This window comes from Notolepis coatsorum (assembly GCF_963971535.1).
Source record: "Notolepis coatsorum genome assembly, chromosome: 18".
Classification (NCBI taxonomy): Eukaryota; Metazoa; Chordata; class Actinopteri; order Aulopiformes; family Paralepididae; genus Notolepis; species Notolepis coatsorum.
The window spans coordinates 77,197,554-77,216,690 of NC_140182.1; the positions used below are offsets into that span (position 1 = coordinate 77,197,554).

General features: G+C 43.7%; 2 protein-coding genes across 2 annotated transcripts in view; both read left to right on the forward strand.

The window, feature by feature from the left end:
- Positions 1-282: 282 nt before the first annotated feature.
- Positions 283-13,513, forward strand: armc10 (armadillo repeat containing 10). Its single transcript, XM_084335627.1, has 6 exons — positions 283-783; positions 2,614-2,759; positions 3,226-3,360; positions 5,762-5,938; positions 6,858-6,929; positions 9,971-13,513. The coding sequence occupies exons 1-6, from the start codon at positions 507-509 to the stop codon at positions 10,220-10,222; spliced, it is 1,059 nt and encodes a 352-aa protein (XP_084191753.1). The 5' UTR covers positions 283-506; the 3' UTR covers positions 10,223-13,513.
- Positions 13,514-14,166: 653 nt separating this feature from the next.
- LOC311245233 (DENN domain-containing protein 5B-like) overlaps positions 14,167-19,137 on the forward strand; it is a gene marked incomplete at its 5' end in the record, with an annotated part of 106,933 nt that continues 101,962 nt past the window's right edge. Inside the window, one exon of the mRNA XM_084335064.1 lies at positions 14,167-14,275. Coding sequence (XP_084191190.1) covers positions 14,167-14,275 — 109 coding nt within the window. The remainder of the gene's footprint in view (positions 14,276-19,137) is intronic.

Here is a 19,137-nt window from a genome sequence, read left to right on the forward strand (position 1 = left end):
TGCTTCTATTTAAAATTTGTTTATATTCCATTTGATTTTATTCCACCTTTTTATTTTATTATCAGTCCGTTCTTTTCTGTCACACCAAAAACGACTAAATCAAATTCCTTGTATGTGAAAACTACTTGGCAATAAAGACCTTTCTGATTCTGATTCTGATAAACGTGCAACTCCGCGATACATCTGGTCGGCCACTATGAAACGGAAAGCGACGGAGGAGAAAAGTGTTTTGACAACTCTGCTGGTTAGCTTGCTGGCTAACGAAGGTGTCACAATGAGTGTCGTTGGGTGTGTCGCTAGATATTTCGTCCGTCCTTTCTTAACGGTGTCTTAAGTGAATTAAACGTTTGGCGGACTAAGTTAATCAGAGTAACACGAGAAGGCTTGATTTAACAATATATTTTGTGGATCGGGTAGCTGTTCGAAGCTAACGCCAATGTTAGCTACTGAGCCGAAGCTGGTAGCCTGAGGAACAGACAACGTTAGCACTAGCAGATAGCAGCAGCATGGGCGATGGCAGTGTCACTCCCAGGTTCGGCAATATGAAGGCGTTGCTTGGGATAGTCGCCGGGGCTGGAGCCTCGTATGGGATTTATAAACTCATCAGTGGCGGAAGCTTCAAGAGAAGCTACAAGAAAAGTTCCTCTAGTGAAACCCATGGCGTCAAGGGCAACCAGCCCGGGGAAGCAGCTCTACAGCCCGGGACCTTGTTGGCCAAAGTGTCTGGGCTGGATGTGATCTGTGCCCGTGGGTTTGACAGTAAGACCGCGGATGTATCATCAAGTAAGACGCTATGTAACATCTATTATTTAGTCATCTTTTTCTTTTCTTTTTTGCTCACTGACTATTGTTAGCTATTTTATCATATCATGTCAGCATGGGGGGACCCTGATGTAAACAAGACGAAAGTATTTCTCTGGTCTGCATCCCCTTAACAATTGTATGTATTGAGCTGTACTGTACTGTACCCATTCTGCAATCTGTTAATAAAGTTTTCAATCAATCAATCAAAGCAGCCCTCAACGGACAGTTATGCATAGTCTCCATTTTAGTTATGTTCAGCCTGGCTGGGGCTAGCCATGGGCAGGTATGGTATGGTTGGGTGTGTGTCTCCATTATCGTATAACAGACATTTCTTGTCAACTCTCTGGTTGCTGGCTGGGTAACCATTCAAAATGCACACCAACAACTGTGGTACACAAGCTAAACCATGATGATACAACAGTCCCAGCCGGGTTAACCCTGGCTTGTGGTGGATTACTACCTGTCAAAAAGCCATGGGATTTTCAAACGGCATTTACAAAATTGAATACAATGCCTATTTGAGTTTGAGGACCGCTGCTTTACATGTATAGTTAGTTGCATTCGGTAGTTGGGTCATTCCAACTAAATGTCCGAAAACCCTACACACAATACACTATACGACTCACTAAGGTACCCATGTACATGTCAAAATACTTCCCAAAGGTCAGTTAATACCACGACCACAACACCAGAGGAAGCTCCAAATCATGTTAAACCCAGATTCGGCTCAAACAAGGGACTAAACACGTTTTGCAATTATGCCACATCAATGTGGAACGCCCTACCCAAAGCTGTAAAAGGAATGTGAATCCCTACCCACATTCAAAACCGCTCTAAAAGAGCACCTACGGGAGGCTGCAATTCGAAACTGGCCACCGTAAATGTCCAAACCCCCCCACCCCCTCCTAATAGACAGTCTCCTCCCTACCGTATGTATATTTCTCTCTCTCGCACCCACCCACCCCCTCCTAATGTACAGTCTCCTCCCCACCGTATGTACATATATTCTCTTCCCACCTTATGTATATTTCTCTCCCACCCACCCACCCCCTCCTAATGTACAGTCTCCTCCCCATCATATGTATATACTCTCTGTCAGGATCTATGGGTAACAGTACTGTATATTTGCATATCATATATGTCACAAATGTAACAGTACTATATACCTGTATGTCATGTATGTCCCTATGCCATAAATGTCATGATGTCATATTGTCATGTATGTTGTGTATGTCATAAATGTCACTATGAATTGAAAATGGGGGACCCTGATGTAAACAAGACAAACGTCTTTCTCTGGTCTGCATCCCCTTAACAATTGTATGTATTGAGCCGTACTGTATTGTACCCATTCTGCAATCTGTTAAATAAAGTTTTCATTCATTTCATTCATTCATTCACCCTCCCACCCACCCACCCCCTCCTAATGTACATTTCCCTCCCCCTCGTATGTATATTTACTACTGTTAGGATCTCTGTTTAACAGTACTGTAACTGTATATTTGCATATCTTGTATGTCACAAATATAACAGTACTGTATATCTGTATGTCATGTATGTCATAAATGTCATGATTAGATTAGATGATTAGATTAGATTTTTAATATATCTGTATATCTGTATGTTGTGCATCATAAATGTCATGAATTGAAAATGGGGGACCCTGATGTAAACAAGATGAAAGTCTTTCTCTGGTCTGCATCCCCTTAACAATTGTGTGTATTGTGTTGTACTGTACTGTACCCATTCTGCAATCTGTTAATTAAATCAATCAATCAAACCAATTCTGGAATACATTTTGCCCCACAGGCGACATCATCTCAAAAGCACCCGGGAGTCTGGAACCTCGGCATCTGAAAATGCTGCTGTTGCTTCTTCAGAACAACACCAATCCATCTGACAGATCTCAGATCCTACTAACCTTAGGAAACACTGCCGCCTTCACTGTTAACCAGGTACATCAAAGCCAGGCTTTCTCTGTAGTCTTTGCAAGTATGTCTGACTCCTACTGTGCCTATATAGGCTATATTACTACTATGCTAATATGTCTATACTACTATGCAGTGCACTCAAGACTGCAGTACTCAAGTTCAACACTGTTTGATGAACAATGTTACTGACCCTTAGCTGCCAGAGTTGTACCCTTCCTACTGACTTGTTGTACAGAACTTGTCGTTTGGATAAAAGCGTCAACTAAATGACTAAAATGTAAATGACTGCCGGTTTTATTACCATCATTGTATCACAACAGTGTGAGGGCCGGAATTTTATAATTATCCCAAATATTTTATGTATAAAATGTTATTGTTTATTTAGCTTTTGTCAAATATTTCACTTGCAGTTCGTACAACATGTTTGTCAGTTGACATTTTATGTCGTGTTGTCAGCTGTGCATGATTATTCCATTCCACTCCTTTTTAGGATCTCATCCGGGAGTTTGGGGGACTTCATGTCATAGCTGGCTTCCTCTCGGATCCTGTGCCAGACGTTAGAGTGCAGACTCTGAATGCCTTGACCAATCTGAGCATGAACATCCGAAACCAAGAACAACTCAAGGTATTTTTCTGCATTCACTGTGCAGGACATGTTGCGTAACCCTTATTAATAGCATCCTTGTTATTTTCAAGTTCTTCATGGGGGCGACAGTGGCTGAGGAGGTAGAGCGGTTGTATGGAATGGAATGGACTGCATTTATATAGTTATTTTATCCAAAACGCTTTACAACTTATGCCTCACATTCACCCCTAACCCTTCACTCACACATTCACAACGATGGCGGAGGCGACCATGCAAGGTGCCGACCTGCTCATTGGAAGCAGTTAGGGTTAAGTGTATTGCTCAAGGTCACTTCAACACGCTGCCAGGAGGAGTCAAAATCGAACCAGGAACCTTCCAATTACCAGACGACTGCTCTATACTCCTGAGCCCTGTGTGTGTGTGTGGGTTGTTTGCGTGCGTGCGTCCATCCGTCCGTCCAGAGCTAATCTTGCTTACTACAAGGCCGTAGTGGATGAAACTGGCCAGTTGCCACGTAGGCTGACAGCAGGCCAAGGACATGACTCCTGCAATTCTGGCCCGGCAGCATGTCGAAGTGTCCTTGAGCAAGACACTTAACCCTAACTGCTACCGATGAGCAGGATGGCACCTTACATGGTCGCCTCCGTCGTCTGTGTGAATGTGATGCATAAATTGTAAAGCGCTTTGGATAATGTGTATCATGTGTGTTTACATGTTTTGATTGATTGATTGAAAAGTTTATTAACAGATTGCAGAATGGGTACAGTACAGTACAGCTCAATACATACAATTGTTAAGGGGATGCAGACCAGAGAAAGACTTTCGTCTTGTTTACATCAGGGTCCCCCATTTTCAATTCATCATAACATATATGACATACATGACATAGACAGTACTGCTACATCTATACATTTATGACATATCAGATTTGCAAATACAGTACTGTTTGTGATACAAAAAGTGTCCAGAAAAAGAGTGTATATACATTTGACGTAGAAACTGTACATTGGAGGAGGTTGGGTGGGTGGGGTTGGTGGGTGGGGGCTGTACATTGGAGGGGGGGGGGGACACTGTACACTGTACATTGGAATACTGACAAAGCCATACTTGGTAATTTACTGTACAACTGGGTTAAGACATTTGTAGGGGCCAGTTTCGAATTGCAGTCTCCCGTAGGTGTTCTTTGAGAGTGTTTTTGAAAGTGGGTAGTGATTCACATTCCTTTACAGCTTTGGGTAGGGCGTTCCACATTGATGTGGCATAATTGCGAAACGTGTTTAGTCCCTTGTTTGAGCCGAATCTGGGTTTAACATGATTTGTGGAGCTCCCTCTGGTGTTGTGATCGTGGTATTCACTGACCTTTGGGAAGTATTTTGACATGTACATGGGTACCTTGGTCGCGTAGTGTATCTTGTAGACCAGGCCCATTGCAAGTTGCTGTACTCTGTCGTCTACTCTAAGCCATCCTAGGTTGTCAAAGTGGGCCGGGGTGAGGTGGGTTCTAGGAGTCAGGTCAAGCAGTAGACTGACTAGCTTGTTTTGAGATGTTTGTAATTTGTTTTTTAGTGCCTTTGAGGTGCTTTGGTACCATGAGGTGCAAGCATAGTCGTAGTACCCTTGAATGAGTGCTCCTGCCAGAGTCTTCAGGGTAATCTTGTTTACCAGAGAGGAGATCCGGTACAAGAATCGAGTTCATTGGTTGACTTTTTTTATTACATTGGATGCCATTTTGTCACAGGAAAGATTAGCCTCTAGGATGGTAATTTCATCTTTCCTTGTGACAATATTGTCACCCACTGTAACCGAGAAGCCGTCGGTCTTGCTGAGTTTGTTATTTGAACCGAAGAGTATGGACTCTGTTTTGCCCATGTGTAATGATAGTTTGTTGTCGGCGAGCCATATGCAGATTTTGCCTAGTTCCGAGCTGAGGGCTTTTTCAACCTGTAACTTGTTCTTGTCAGAGACCAGCAGGGCTGAGTCGTCCGCAAACAGGAACAAGTTGCAGTCACAAGCTGACGACATGTCATTTGCATAAATTAGGAATAGTAGCGGTCCTAGTATGCTTCCTTGTGGAACACCACAGCTCACTGTGAGGGGGGGGGGATAGGGTACCGTTTACCTCCACCATCTGTTCTCTCCCCTCCAGGTAGGATTGTATCCAGCTCACTGATAAACTATCAAAACCTATTGCTTTTAGCTTGTCAATCAGAATGGTGTGATTGACAGTGTCGAAGGCCTTTTGTAGGTCCAGCATGACCATGCCGCAGTATTTGCCCGCGTCCACCTCTTGTTTGATGTGGTCGTTCAAATAGAGAAGGCATGTGTCAGTGGAGTGGGATGTCCAGATTGGAATTCGTAGATTAGATTTTTTTTCCGCGAGGTACTTTTCGATCTGTCATTGATAAGACCCTTAAGAACACATTTTATCTCGTCCCCATAGGTTTATGTGCCACGAGTGCTGGAGCTGATTGAGATGTCTCCAGTCAATTCTGATCTCCAGCTGGCTGCCCTTAGGCTGCTGACCAACCTCTCAGTCACGGACAAGTATCATTACTTGCTCAAGGGCTCAGTCACCCTTTTACTCTCTCTGCTCATTGTGACCAGCGAAGCGTTACAGGTGGGTTGGCCGTGCCGTCTGCATTCTTTCAGTTGTTCTTTTATAATATAATAATAGTAATAAACTTTATTTGTATAGCACCTTTCATACAAGAATCACAGCAGCAAAAGGCATACAAAATTGGCATAAAATGAGCACAAAATTGACAAAACAGTGCAGACATAAAACAAGTATAAAATAGATAGCAGCAAAATAGACAAAGCCACGGCAGGGCGGGAAACGACACATTCGGTCTACCCTTCTCGGTGGCAGGTGAATCTAAAAACGTCACCTGTCATGTCACTGAATTTTTTACTAGCCTAGATCTACTACTACTAGATCAGATGTCAAGAACACATCCCAAGTGCCTAATGGAATTGAGATGAACCAAGTCAAGTCAAGTGAGATTTATTTGTACAGCCCCAAATCACATTGGAACAACACGGTGGAACAACACCCCCTGGCTTAACCCCCTAAGAATGTGTACTGTTTACTTTTACTCTTACTCATAGTATACATTCAAATTCTTTATTGCTTATATTTATTGTAACATACTGTATACTATAACCAATGGGGCATACAGACCCTCATCTGCACCTTTTGTTTACACAGTTTATTCTTTATATTCAGAGTTAATTATATTGTTTACACTGTTTATTTTATCCTCATATTTTTATATTCAGATCAAATTTTATTGCCTATATTTATGTCTTTCTACTATTACCCCATACCTGTACCTCCCCTCCCCAAGGAGATCAATAAAGATAAATTAAGATAATTATCTTATCATAAGAAAACTAGGGAACAATTCTACCAAGTTTATTTCCAACCCTATAAAGTATCACTCCCATTCTGAGAGTTTTGATGAATATGACTAATATTTAGTTTGGAAGCAGCAGGATAAACTGTATCTGAAGCTGTTCTAACGTTTTCCTTCCAGATCCAATCTTTGAAGGTGCTGGTGAACGTGTCATCTAATCCAGATATGATGGATGACATTGTGGAAGCCCAGGTAAAAATGACTCAATTACATGCCGGTGATAAATTGAGCTAAATAACACGCTGATGGACAATTGAAGCACATTTAAATGTAAAATGTAAGCAAACCAGCTCTAAGTAGGCAGGTCATCACCAAAATAAAACCTTTTTTTTCCATCGGTAGTAGAGCCTATATTTATTTAAATAGCATATTCCACCTCTGTGAAATGGTCTACAACATAAAAACAAATCAAAACATTTGTTTTTAGTGGCGAAATGATGAAATAATTATTTTTGTCAGCACAACTTCCTGTAATCACTTTACCCGCTATAATCCATTATAATCAATCATGGAAATGGCCTTTTGAGCCTCCGAGAGGATTGTAAATAGCAGCGCGAGAATGAGATGGCTTTAAATAGTAGAGAGATCGAGATGATTGTACTGTAAATAGCAGAGAGAACGGTCATGCCGCTTTGGCCGCATTGAATTCCTAATAGTACAAATATAGATATAGTATCTACAGATATGTAAAAAGGAGTATGTACAGACAGTCAATATATATATTATATATATACAGTATATTATAGATATTTAGTTTGGAGTTGAGTTTTGTTGCAGTCTCAGAATGCCTTAAAACGCAATGAATGAATCTCTAAATGCTTTTGGTAAAAATGGTAAATGGTTGCATTTATATACTGTAGCGCTTTTATCCAAAGTGCTTTACAATTAGTTCCTCACATTTCTTTACCCATTCGCACACCGACGGTGGAGGCAACCATGCAAGGTGCTAACCTGCTCATCAGGAGCAATTAGGGGTTAACTGTCTTGTTCAAGGGACACTTTGACACACTCCCCGGGAGGAGCGGGAGTCTAACTGGGAACCCCTGGATTACCAGACGACTGCTCTACCTCCCGAGCCAAAATTAAAGAATTGGAGGCAGATTCCTTAGGATGTCAATGCTTTTAATTGATGTGATTACAAAACGTACTCCTGACTCCAATTCTTTGTTTTTATTTATTTTTATTATTCTTTATTTTCTGTCTCCTTTTTGTGTTTTCTGTCTAACTATGTGTTTATCTTTATGCTGCTGCATGTCTGTAAAATAGATTATTAATCTCAAGGGGAATTTCCTGGTAAAAATAAAGGTTAAATAAAAATTGTCTTTATAGTCGATAATCATCAATCTTTACATTAGATGTAAAAGTTACAAAAACTCCATACCTTCTCAATTTAGCTACATCTTTTCTACCTCCTGTTTTTCTATTTTTGGTTGCAGTATCTCATGCATGTTCAATAAGGCCAGAACAGGACTGTTGGCTACTTTAAAAAGTAAAAAAAAAAACACTTTGCTAACTAAGGAATCTTCCTTGCATAATTATAGACCTGTTCGCTGTATACAAACATACCACGTCCGAGCCAAATCAGCAATACCAACTGAGTCACGTGACTAAGTGGTCCCCTACCTGCGCGAGTTGCTGCGCAAAAAAAGTATGACGTGCTATGGCGAAACCTCAACACTCCCCTGACTAAAAGTCAAGTTTCAAGAGTTTATTCATCACATACTGTACATACCAGGGCATACAGTGAAATGTGGTGGCATACAGTGAAAGTTTTTTCAAACGAACAAGCTTGCCAAATCAGCATGGCTGTGAGTGTGAGTCTTTTACCTTTTACATATCTAGCTTTGGCATGGATTGGTTGGATCGCTAGCATGGCTAACAAATGCAAATATTTTTGTAGTCTGCCCCGTTGTTCTGACCAGGATTACGTTCCTTTTGCCCCCTTGATGCGCGCGCACACTGAGTCTGACGTGGACAGGGAACAGGTCTATTTTAATACCTAGTATGTCTTTTAGGGCTGTCCCCGACTAAGGATTTGGATGGTCGACTATGATTGGCCAACATTTTCCATTAGTCGACTATTGGTTGACTAAAAAAAATAAAAAAATAAGTATAATATAAAAAATAAAAATAAATTATTATTTAATTATATTTTTTTTTTATCATTCCATTTGGGCTGTGGGGGGTGCTTAATGTCTGAAGGAGTCGACTGAAGGCTTCTTGTCCTCTGCAAAAGCATGCAATTGGTCCACTGATGGATACATCTTGATATTTGTCTAGTCTAGTGCAGTGTTTCCCAAACTCTGGGTCGCGGACCCGTTTTATTGGGTCGCCAATAAAAAAAAATATATATAATTTTTTATTTTATTTTTGCCCCCCACTTGCCGGTCTAGGGAGGGTTGATAGATACTATCACATGTCCCCTCCGATACATGTGGAGTCAGCCAGCCGCTTCTTTTCACCTGACAGCGAGGACTCTCACTGGGGGAGCGTAACGCGTGGGAGGCTCACACTACTTCCCCCAGTTCCCTTCCTCGCTGAGCAGGCGCCCCGACCGACCTGTAGGAGTCGCTGTTTACAACTACCAGGATACACACCCCACCGGCTTCCCACCCTCTAACACTGCCAATTGTGTTAGTATGGACGACCGACCAAGCTGGAGGTACCGCTGACAGCTGGATTCGATACCAGTGTCTCTGCGGTGGTAGGCAGGTGCTTAGTCCGCTGCGCTACATGTTATGGCAATTCATGATGTATTTTTGTAAGTTTGGGTCCCGGGGAAACACCAAATTTCTCTTTTGGGTCTCGAGCTGAAAAAGTTTGGGAACCCATGGTCTAGTGTGTTCATTAGATGGGTGAAATCCTCTTTCAGTGCCTCTGTGCCTGTTTTTTTTTTTACTATTCGACTAAGAGGTTGGTTAGAAGTCGACTACGGCTCCTTTCGACCGATTAGTCGACTAATCGACTAATAGGGGTCAGCCCTAATGTCTTTACTACTATGCACTTAAGTTGTACCTTTCCTGCTGACCTGTTGTACAGAACTTATAAGTCGCTTGTTTGGATAAAAGTGTTCAGCTAAATGACTAAATGTAAATGTACTATAGTGTTTTCATTGCTTTTCCAATGGTAAGCAAAGAAAGCTAGTGTGGGGGTAGAGAGTTGTCAAACAGCTCCCAGCAGTTTGTAGTGTTCATACTTCCTCATTTTGATGTCGTTCCCCCCCCTTCCCTCAGGCCCCAGCCTCGGTCGTGCTGCTGTTCGACGTGCGGACCAGCCCCGCCGTGCTCCTGCGGCTGTTGACCTTTGCGGGGAACCTGAAGGCCTGGAGGCCCTCGGCCCCGGTGGCCGATGAGCTGAGGAGGAGGCAGGACTGCCTGTTCCGTGTCCTGTTGGACGAGTCTTCCCAGCTCCAGGGCAGGCTGGTCCAGCTGCTCTCGCACCCCGACGGAGAGATCCAGGCGCAGGTGGCCCGCATCCTGACGTAGATCTCCCCCACAAGGAACTCCATCCATCCTCGAACCAACCTTCATTTCTACAACTTTTACTCTGGTGCCATCTTTTGCCAAAGCCTTCATCCCACCACCTTCCAACCAAAACGGTAGCTCTGCCACCAAGCACCATCAACGGGACCAGACTGCATAGTCTCATAGTCTGCCTGGTGTTCTCGTTCTGCCAGATTTGCTCGCTTCTACCCAATTTACTGAGCAACGTCAAGATATGCCTGTGTAGAATAACTTTTACTCTTTTTATTTTTAACCAAATGCCTATGTCTGTAGCAGAGAAGTACGCACAAGCTCTTAGCTACATCTCCTTACCTTAACTCATTCACGGCCAACCACGACTATAGTCTGGTTATCTCGCCAACCATTGAGCGCCAAAACCCGAGTATAGTCGGGTTTTCGATTTGTTTTCATAATTTTTTCTTTTATTCGATTTTTCTATTCTATACAGTCTCACGGACCTCGTTGTTACCATTGGAACTCTTTCTGAGACCCCGATAGTGCAATACCGGCCGAATCCTGCTAGGTGGCAGTATCACTACCCATTGAAACCTTATTTCACACTGTGTTACATTGTATATGGTCCGGGTGGAGAATTTAGACCAAGCCAAGTGAATCGCTTCATCCGAGCACTTTGAAACGCGTTCAGCACACTTCATGCATATTTTGTGCCAGTTCATGTCAGGGACCAGATGGACATCAATACTGGAAATCGCGATCAGACAATTGGAATATTCTTTTTGGGATACCTCCAAGTAAAGGTAAGGACTATATGACATCAATCCTACTTTGATCCAACAATGATTTCACATCGATTGCAACGATCATATGTCACATACTCCAAAATGTATGCCGTTGCTGACGATCAGAGCATGCTTTGATGCATTCATGATGAAACATAATACCTATTATATACCTTTTGATTTGGAAATAGTAACGTGTCCAGGCGAGCAACGCAAACGCCTTTAGCAAAATTCACATAGCGCTCCATAATGCAGCTTCCAGGAATTTGCCAGGATCACTCTGAAACTATACAATATTCACCACAGGATAAAACGCGAACGTATACATGAAAAAATTTACTCTTTCTTACATGTTGGATGAGAGATAGTGACTGTCAAATGAGCCATAGTATTGTCTCCATAGCTATAATATAGAATATAGATATAGCTCTGCAAACATCGTGACGCACAGTGAAATTCCCTATCTTTTAAAGCGTGGCCCATTGACTACAAGGATGGATAAAATGGCTGGCGCTGAAATGGAGTTAAGATTGGCAGTGAACATTGTTTTACAATAACGCGTTCGATTAAACCCTGCACAGCTAGACCAGACGGGCAAATCGGGTCAGGGCGAGAAGATTAGGCAGACGTATATAGACGGACGTATCGAGGCCTTTCCGTGTGTCCTCCCCAGACCCGCCTTCCTCAGACCCGCCATCCCAGACCCGCCTTCCTCAGACCCGCCATCCTCTCGCAGAAGATGGTCCGTAGATCCCCACCATCCCGTAACGACTACCATTCATCACGACGAGACCTCCCGCCTGCGTCTTCTTCCAGTTGTCTCGCCTCCAGATGATCAATAAACAAAGCGTCTGGAGGAGAAAGAAGCCATTAATAAAGAGCACTTGCACGACACAGACCACCTCTCCCACTGCTTCGTCTGTCCCTGGGGGACACCTTTTATTTTATTTTTTTCTTTTTTTCTTCCAAGCACCATTTCCCAGGTGAATTCCCTGGATCCAAGCCCACTGCCAAAACGTCTCGAAGAGAATGTGTCTGAATGTCCTGTACAGAATCTACTCTATTTTACTTGCCCCCTTTTTGTGTTGAACTACGCAGAGGGCTGTTCAGCCGGACAGACGAGGTTCCCTTGCTGCTGCTGCTGCTGCTGCTGCTGCACACTGGAAGCATGCCTCTGTGACGTTGATGCATGGATGCACAGCTCCAGTACTCACAGGCCACGTCGGGGGACACACGTTTCCCCCCCCCCCCCCCAGAGCCTTTTCTGTAACTTTATTTACGTATTAACTTTTTTGGGGGGTCATGGTCTTATCTCCACAATGAAACAAAACAACAGTATATTTCTCTAACGTATAAAAAACGGAAGTCTGCGATAGTAATGATTTTTTTTCTCCCTCTTTTTTTTAAGGTTGTTTTAAGAGAATTAAAGATGAGAAGTGATTTAGTGCCATTTGTATGATAAAGTACCTTCCTCCTTAAACGAGAAGGTGAGTGACGGAACTGGCGATATGCTGTGCCTGCCTGGAGGCCTGGAAGTGTGGACCCAGACTGCTGCCTTGCCTTGTTGCACACTAACCGTTTACAGAGATGGGGGTGTGGGGGGCCTTGTCGGCCTCATGTTCGCATGTCTAGAATGTGATCGTTATTTGAATGGAATCTTTTTTCTTTTCTATAAGGTGAGCAACATCTTATGGCATGAGCCAGTCCAGGTGTATTGTATAAAAGAAAAAAATGCTGCACAATTTTGATGTTTGGAAACTCTTGTCGGACCCAAATCCAGTAGTTCTCTCAGGCGTGTGGTTTACTAGAGCAGATGGGTCGTGAGGTTAATTTATTGGTGACCTGGAGAGTTATATATATATATATATATTTAACTTACTGAAGTTTGTCAATGTTTTTGCCCAATCAAATTGGGATTATATGTCTGTTTTGTCTGCTTGAATGGTCAAATAAATAAGCCTATGTATGTTCTACTATTTCAAAGATGTTGGTCTACAAGACTTCTTCTTGTTTAGTAATAATAATGGCCAGTTGTAGGAGTTGAAAGTGCTTCCAGGGCCTGTTCAGGTAGTATTGAGGTTATGACAACTACTGTAGATTTACATTATACAGTTGAATGCTAAATGATCTTGTATTGATGTCTAATTAGCTGTTTTCCCTCCATGCTTATCAAATTAGTATTTTAAATCAAACCATTATTGTAGGTGAAAGTTCAGAATATCTTGTTATTTTTTTTATTTTTATTTCCATTATTATTATTATTATTATTATTATTGTTTTTATTTACATTTTCAACTACAGTATATTGGAACAATGCCTTTGACTATGTCAAGTGAGTTGTCTGATTTCAAGTTTGGGTAAATATGTTTGAAATGGCACAGATGATCTACATTGCTATACTTAATGTATATATCACATCTATAGTTTGTCTTTAGGGGTTTGGAACCATATTTGATTTACAATGTTGATAATTGAGTCTTGAATTTGTATACATTTGAATGGGTATATGGTTTTAAAAAGATTTATTACTGGAGTGCGTGCCTGGACTTGTTTCCCTATTTTTTATATGGTTGAATGCTCCATAGAATACTAAGCACAGTATGATATGTGGTTGACTTACTGATGGTATTTAAGGCCAGTCCGAGAGGGTTCTCAATATTAATCCTCACACTTGTATCATTTGCATCTTCAAATAAGATAACAATACGAGTCAAAAAGCAAGGATAACAAATCAATTAAAACACGTACAACTTGATTGACAAAGGTTGCAGATCAAGGTTTTTAATTCTGCAAATTGCCTCATATCCCGAATAAAATCTAATTATTTTGACACGATAATTTGGATACAACATTTTAATGTATGCGTATTATATGAGAACCTTACATACATGTGAAACCTCAGGTATATCATGCAGGTCTCCATCTCCCTCAACACAATAACACGGGGGCGGGCCTAACTGTGTCGCCTCCCCTTTTTCGTTGACGAACGATGACGCGGGTCTACATACAGCGGTTCCGAACGAATCAGAACATTGGACACACAGTGCGAGTGTAGACTGACGCCCCGCGCAGATCACCAGAAAAACAAGTGTCCGAGACCCTATTAGCTGACAATGAACATGCACAGCGCTAAGTAGAAGCGGACCGAGCTACATCATATTTCATACGGTATTATCATACCCGAGGATGAACCCACTCGCCACGGCCACGGGCACGGCTGCGTGCCGCTTCGCCCACTATTTCGTTGTGTGCGGAGTGGATCCGGACACTGGCCTGGAACCCGACGATGTAGCAGGTACGGTTCGGTGCTCCGCTCCCTCCCAGAGTGGACAGACAATGGATCTGAAGTAGAGGATGGCCGGGGGAGCAATTTTTATTTTATTATTATATTATTGACATTTAACCATCTTGTTTTAAAGATGACAATTGGCTCATAAATAACCATGTATTTTTGTGAAGGGAAGTGATAAATGTAGCCTCCGCTTATTATAAAACAACCCGATTGTTGATGCGTATAAGCGTATTGTCACAGAAGCATACAACAAAAAGTGGCTGGGCAGATGGAATATAGGACTAGCCTACATTATATAACCAGTATTTTGATCAAATGAGGTTGTACAGATATTCGAGGCACTCTAGGCCTACAGAGAAGAATATTAGCCCAGCTCTTATTATCTGTATGTATGTATGCTACACCTGCCATCACTGGAGTGGAGAACGTCGAGAAGATTACAGAAGGATACTCTGCCCTGCTCTCCGATGTTGCAACACAGAGCTGCTTCTCTAGTCTATTGTTGTCACTGTGAACATAGAGAGTTTTGTTTAAGTGGAGTATCATCTGTATGGCCCATTAGTGGCCAAGGACTGTCTGTCTCTCTCACTCTTTCTCTGTAGGCCTAGCCTATGTGTGAGTGTGATCTCTCAGATTAGTCCCTAGAGAACTCATAAACCACTGATAATCTCTTGGGTGACCAGTCAGAGCCTATGTGTGTGTGTGTGTGTGGGGGGGGGGTCATCCTATCATCCGCCTGGGTCCAGAGATAGTCAGTTTACTCTAAATAACACACTCTGTCTGTAGCATGGGGACGCCATATAGTGATGGTTTTGGGTCGCCATAGTGACAATGACAGCTACCGTGGCGTGATGTTGTCCTGTTGTGCCGATAATGTCCTTAGGACGGACCGTTAACCTCCAGCACCGGTATTGTCCTTCGTCCCTGGCCGCCGGGGTACGTTTTCAGACGTGGAGATATTCAGTTGTATCACTTTCCTCTTTCTGATCCGCCGACACCAGGATTATGAGGGTGGAGGAGGGATTTGAGTCACAACACTACATACATGCATGGTATAATTTGGATTCAGCCGTAAATCCCCAGCGAGGAGGTGTGTGTGTGTGGGGGGGGGGTTAGGGGGACATGTCCCCCTCAATATTGCGAAGAGGTAAATTTATCCCCCTAAAAAAATATAGCTAACTAAACACTTACTGAGAGCCTTACTGCATTATGATCCATTATATTTGTGTCAGTGGGTACCTGAATGTTGTCTTCTTTTCCTTTACATAAATAAAGACATTTCCACCATACATTGATGCAGAAATCTGTGCAGAAAACTACACCAGAATGCAGGAAATTAAGTGTTCAACGCTCAAAATATCCTGGGGGAGGACCCCGAGCCTTCCCGCTTAAAGTGCCCCCCCTCCCCCCCATGTTGAGACCAGACCTACACTTTGTGTGTGTCTCAGGGTGGTGGGTGCCCACCTGGGTGTTTTGTGTGTGTCTCAGGGTGGTGGGTGCCCACCAGGGGTGCAGTCGTAATATGGGCAGAGGCCAAACGGTATCCTATTATTATGCAAAGTCTAGGCACTTATCACCTAGACTTTGCATAATAATAGGATGCGCGCACTTCGAAGCCCAAACGCCGTTTGACCGCGGTTGCCCAGCACTGCACCACTGGTGCCCACCTGGGTGAGAGCACCATCACCATCAGTGTACCAACGACCTGATCAGTAGACCCCGTTGACCCAGTGCTCTGCTCTCCTTACCTGCATGTCTGTTTGAGATGTGAGTCATGGAACTAGACCCACCCTGTGGTCCCCGGAGGACAAGGCCGTATTCTAGGCAGGAGTGCTGCTTATGTGGAGCAGCTCCGCAGGGGACAAAGACAAAAGATGGCTCTGTTACAAGACCGTTTTAAACCCTGCCGCATTAGACCTATGTGTATGCGTTTCCACAGGAAACTCGTAAACACGATAACAATAACACGAAAAACGAGAAGCGTATCTTTCTTAGGACCCCGAGGGCGCCCTCTATGAAACTGGACTTTGAAGAAGCCTTTATTTGGAGCACATTGCTACACTGTCATGCAGCGAACACACGCATGCGAGATCATGGGCGACTCATAGGACACACACACAGCCGGGAGCAGACACCGGTTGCGACGTGGGGACCAATCAGAGTACTCCTGTCCGTTTTCATCAGGGACGCGACAGCGTTAGTGATCTGTTATGCAAGTTCCATTGGGTTTCTCTTTTTCTGGAGGGGAAACCCTTGTGAGCACGGGGAGAACATGCAAACTCTACACAGAACACAGAAGGCACCCGGTAGATAAGTGGGAATCGAACCCAGGACCTTCTTGCTGTGCGACGACAGTGTTCAAATTTCTTATTGAGAGTAACGTATAATAATATAACCGATAGGGCACACAGACCCTCATCTGCACCTTGTTTACATTGTTTTATTTGTCCTCGTATGTTTTTTTTTAAAGATTTTTTTTTTTAGCGTTTATCGCTTTTTACTACTGGGCAGTCCAGTAGAGAGAGAGAGGAGGAACGGGAGACAGAGTGGGGGGAAGACATTCGGCAAATAACGACTGGTCCGGGAACCGAACCCGGGTCGGCCGTGCCGCGACTCAGCGCGTTATGTGGTTCGCCACGGGGGCGCCCCTGTCCTCATATTTTTATATTCAGATCAAATTTGATTGCCTATATTTATGTCTTTCTACTATTACCCTGCCCATACCTGTATCTCCCCTCCCCCATGCTGCTACGACTCTTGAATTTCCCCAAGGGAAATGGCTGGATGGCTGTGTGTGATTGTGTGTATAATTGGTGAGTGTCTGCACAGAGACAATCTGCTCTTGTTGGCTTCTCTCAATAGATGCCTCTGTTTCTGCAGCCTAATCAAATTTCACATGACGTTCCCTGTTGGAATGCCGGACTGCCGTGGCCTCAGTCCTGGCTCGGGGAGGCTGAATGTCACAGGGAATGACATCAGAGTGGCAGGGATAGAGCCACAGCAGCCTTTCCGGAATCACTTTATTAATAAAACTGATTAGAAATACGGGAGGTGGCGTTGACGACGACCCTACATACAATGATTTTTTCCTTGAAGAATGATTTCCTTGTCTCTACTAGCCAGGGTTTCGCCGTACTGTGGCCTGTCTGGCACACAATGAGTGTCTCCATTGTCTTTAGAATCTGGCCAAACCTGGCTGGACCCTGGCTGAGACAGACACCTTCCACAACCTGGCCAGACCTGAGCCAAAGCCGGCTGGGACTGTTGTATCATCATGGTTTACCACAGTTGTTGGTGTGGATTTTGAAAGGTTGGTTTGAAAGGGACTCAAACCCAAGCATGCCAGACCAAACCTGGCCATGGCTACCTAAAGCTAACGTAGTAACCAGCACCAGTGCTCCAGGCTGACTCCAAAGGTAGATTTGTCATTTTGGCTTCATTAATGTAAACCACGGTTGAGTCGGTCGCTGTCAACCAGCACCTGCTAACGGGTCTGACCCTTTAGCTCAGCGGGTTCAAATCCACTCGGTTACATTAATATGCCCCAAGTCCTGCTGTAGATCACTGGGTGATGAATAACAGGTGTGCCTCCTCGCCGAGCCTCCTGGCAGGGTACTCTTGTCACCAACAATGGGTTCAGTAACAAAGACACCGTGAGTAACATGGGAATGAGGGCAATACCACACTTTACCCTAATTTATGACCGTGTCAGGCTAAATGCCAAGATACGTCATGCCCCGATAGCTTCCTGGCCGAAAAACATGTTAACTTTATGTGTCCGTTAAAGAAAGGAGTAAAATCGAGGCAACGTATTGTTTCAGCTTTTCCCATGTGTTTCACGTTTAGTTTTTTGTGCCTCTGCAAATCGATAGGATTGCAATTAACCGAGACAAACTATCTGCTTCTTGGATGAGAGCCAGTTGGCCTTCGTATTCAAACTCAATCCTTTTGCACTTTTCCGTATTATCTCTCTCTCTCTGATGTGGAGACGAGACGGATGGGGTAGCGAGGGTCACGGAGTTGGCGAATATGACAGACGTCCACCTCTTATGTCTGCTTACTCATCCCTAAGTGAACGTCTGTTTGAGGAATGGGGGGCGCGTCCGGAACCATTAATCACACGGTGATGGACTTCAGTTAGTGGATATTAATCCTGTTTTTGATCTTCGTCATCTTCACAGCAGGCTATACTTTCAATATAGACTCAGACTTTTCTCAAGGGTTAATACTATTGATGATGTGAGAAGAACATTCCAGTTGGTTAGTAATGCAGTGTCATCATGGCCACCAAGTGTGTGTGTGGGCAAGCGTGTGTGTGTATCTGACTGGGAGGAGATTCCTGGCAGGGGAATGGTGATCACAGCCTAAGTGGAGCAGCCATTTAGGCTTTCATTTTGACACACAAACAAACCACCCCCACCCTCCCTCTTCATCTATTGGGTTAGCTGAGAGAGAGGGTGGGGCACGTGGGTGGTGTGATCCCCACGGTTGGGGGGGTTATTGTGTCATTGCCGGTGGGTTTAATTAATTAATTGGTCCCGCTGACTACTGTGCTGACCTCTTCCTGACGGCTGCCATGTTAGCGTGGCGGAAATGGCTACCATGGCAACTAGATGTCATTCCATCTTTGTTTGAGACTGGATGCTCTCTCTCTCCCTCTCCCCATCAGTTAGTCCTTCAGCTCAAATAAAATAAAAAAGAGAGCGAGCACGGGTTATAATTACTGCTCCGTGTTCGCCATTCCTCTGGAAACCGACACCAGAGCATCTCGTCCATATCAGAGAATATTGCACTCCCCTGTTGTCATAGTAACGCTCCTCTCCCTCAGCGCTGCTGTTCTCCTCGTCCTCCTGTCGCCTCCGGCG